At 49.5% G+C, this 3233-nt stretch overlaps 1 protein-coding gene across 1 annotated transcript; it reads left to right on the top strand.

The window, feature by feature from the left end:
• Positions 1–1880: 1880 nt before the first annotated feature.
• LOC125946098 (uncharacterized protein K02A2.6-like) lies at positions 1881–2873 on the top strand. The gene has a single exon (XM_049668559.1). The coding sequence runs from the start codon at positions 1894–1896 to the stop codon at positions 2791–2793; it is 900 nt and encodes a 299-aa protein (XP_049524516.1). The 5' UTR covers positions 1881–1893; the 3' UTR covers positions 2794–2873.
• The last annotated feature ends 360 nt before the right edge of the window (positions 2874–3233 follow it).

The following is a 3233-nucleotide window of genomic DNA, read 5'->3' as shown; positions in this document are numbered from 1 at the left end:
AGCACCGAGGTTACGTTTTTCGTTGTTGCCCAAGATGTGCCAGTTACATTAAGCGGACACGTCGCTGAGACACTGAGCCTCATAAAACGCATAGATGCCGTCAACGAAGTGTCCGAGATCCTGATATCTGGCTTTGAAGACATCTTCCAGGGTCTAGGACAACTTGAGGGCATCACCTACCGCCTGCAGCTGAAGCCCGATGTACGACCAACCGTAAAACCAGCGAGGAGAATTCCCGTCACCCTCCAAGAGCCCGTGAAAGCGAAGCTCGACGAGATGGAACGCGATGGTGTCATTGCAAAGATGACAGAGCCTTGCTCGTGGTCCAGCTATATGGTTGTAGTACTCAAAAAGGATAAGGTACGCATATGTTTGGATCCTTCAGACTTAAACAAGGCGATTTTGCGGGAGAATTACCATATGCCTACATTGGAAGACGTACTGCCACGGCTGCAAGGAGCCAAATATTTTTCCACCCTCGATGCCGCGTCAGGGTTCTGGCAGATAACCCTCGACGAAGAAAGTTCGCGTGTTTGCACCATGAGCACGCCGTTCGGAAGGTACAGATTTCTGCGCATGCCATTCGGCATCACATCAGCGCCAGAGGTTTTTCAACGCGCCATGCACGAGGTGGTTGGAAGCTTGGCTGGCGTAGCTGTCGTGATGGACGATATATTGGTCTGGGGAAAGACAAGGCAAGAGCATGACGCGAACCTCGCCGCCTTGCTTCAACGCTGTAGGGAACGCAATCTAAAGCTAAATAAAAAGAAATGCCAATTTTTGCAGGGCAGCGTACGTTACATGGGCCACCTCCTCACTGCCGAAGGGCTGTCACTGGACCCGGACAGAGTTCAAGACATCATGCAAGTGCCCCCGCCGAAGAACCGTAAGGAGCTTCAAGTGTTCCTTGGAATGATAAACTATGTATCTCGGTTCATCCCAAACCTGTCGGTCTCATCCGCACCCATTCGGGAGCTGCTTAAGAAGGACGTCGCTTGGACGTGGACAGAAGTGCAGGAAAACAGTTTCCAAAGGTTACGAGCTAGTCTTGCTACAGCACCAGTCCTAGCATACTTTGACCAGTCCAAGCCAGTGAAACTGTCCGTGGACGCGAGCCAGTACGGTGTCGGAGCAGTCATTTTGCAAGATGACCACCCCATTGCCGATTCGTCCCGCTCCTTAAGTGCCACAGAACAGCGGTATGCGCAAATTGAAAAGGAAACCCTAGCCATAGTTCATGGCTGCATGAAATTCAAGGACTACATACTAGGACAACCCCTAGTCACGGTAGAATCCGACCACCGACCACTCGAATCGATTTTCAAGAAACCGCTTTGCGATTGCCCTCTTCGCCTTCAACGCATGCGCCTCACTCTTCAAAGATTCCCTATCAGCGTGATATACAAGCCAGGAAAGGAACTTTCTTTGGCCGACGCACTTTCGCGCTTTCCTTGCAAAACAGAGCTGGTGGATGAAACAGAGCAATTTCAAGTCAATGTTGTTTCTTCGTTACCTGTTTCAGATCAACAGCTGCTCAGCATGAAAGCGGAGACTGATAAGGACACCCTCATGACCGAACTCTGCCGTTACGCAAGTACAGAGTGGCCCCAAAGCAAGCAGCAGCTGCCGGATGCTTTAAAACCATACTGGAGCTACCGTGATGAGCTCCACGTCGAGGATGGGCTGCTTCTCAGAAGCAACAAGCTTATAATTCCGCCAGCAAAACGCAAGGAAGTTCTCGGCCTCCTCCACGCTGCACATTGTGGCGAAGATAAAATGAAGGCGAGAGCAAGACAGGTAATGTACTGGCCAAACATGAATGCCAACATTTCTGATGTGGCGAAGTCATGCGCTGTTTGCGATAAGTACAAAAAAAGAAATGCAAAACTGCCCATGCTGAGTCACGAACTACCGAGTTTGCCATGGCAGTTTGTCGGGGTCGATCTTTTCCACCACGAAGGCAATGATTACCTCATAGTGGTAGATTCTTACTCATTTTTCTTCGAGGTTCGCAAGCTTAATCGGACTACCGCTACTGCTGTAATCAACGCAAGTGCCGAAATCTTCGCGACACATGGCATTCCCGCCAAACTGTGCAGTGACAACGGCCCTCCTTTCAACAGTGCAACTTTCCAAGCATTCACAAGTCAATTTAATATCAGCCACACCACTTCTAGCCCGTACTACCTGCGTGCCAACGGCTTGGCAGAACCTGCCGTTCAGGAAGCTAAACATCTGCTAAACAAATGCCCGTTTTCCACCCTTGAATTTTACAGCGCGTTGTTGGAATGGAGGAACACTCCAAGGGACGAACAGTTGCAGTCGCCAGCTCAAAGGCTCATGGGACGTCACACCAGAAGCCAACTCCCGGTTCTCAACTGCCACCTGGAGCCCAAGACGATACCCACGGAAGCAGTTCGTCAGCGACTACAAGAAATACGACATAAACAGCGTTCCTACTACAACAGAACGACACGGGCTCTGCCAGACCTTCATAGCGGAAACAAGGTGTCCGTATACGACACACACAGCAGAACGTGGGCTCCGGCCATGGTGGTTGGTCCTGCGGGGCCACCGCGATCCTACGTAGTGGCTACAGACAGTGGACAGCAGTTACGCCGTACGAGAGAGCATCTCAGGGCCACAGATGCTGCTCAGCCTGCTCAGTCACAAGCAGAAACACCAAAACAGGCAGCGCCAAGTACCCCAGCAGACGCAGTTCAAGCCCCACTTCGAAGAAGTGAACGGGTACGCCAAGAGCCGCAACGTTATCCACTACCAGAACGTAAATAGCAAAGCAATCCTTGTTTGCAAATGAAAATGTTCATCAATGTTTTTTTTTCTCTTTTTTTCCCTGAAGAAGGGAAGATGTACTGGAGCGCAATGTCATGCCTGGAAGTCAACCAGTGCACATGTGCAACACGCCTACTGCTTATCGCAATGCTCCTTATATACTCAGCTGCGTTTCTGAATAAAGTGCTTTTTGTTACCTGCTACTCGTCTGGCATACAGTGAGGAGAAGAGGTTTATGAATGGTTCTACGACTGCTTGTTTAGTGGGTTTATTTCATTCGTTTTCTGTCCTAGGGAAAACGAATACTTAAAAGTGTTATTGCGGGTTGTTACATTGTTAACGCGTGTCTCAATCTTGTGGTATACCCAGTAGAAAAAGAAAGTAATTGGGAGATGTCCTCCTTATTAACCTCTTTATTACTGAAAGAACTTTAACCAGTC

This window comes from Dermacentor silvarum, chromosome 5 (assembly GCF_013339745.2).
Source record: "Dermacentor silvarum isolate Dsil-2018 chromosome 5, BIME_Dsil_1.4, whole genome shotgun sequence".
NCBI classification, from domain to species: domain Eukaryota; kingdom Metazoa; phylum Arthropoda; class Arachnida; order Ixodida; family Ixodidae; genus Dermacentor; species Dermacentor silvarum.
Note: the sequence above shows the minus strand (reverse complement) of the source record. Positions and strands in the feature narration are given on the sequence as shown.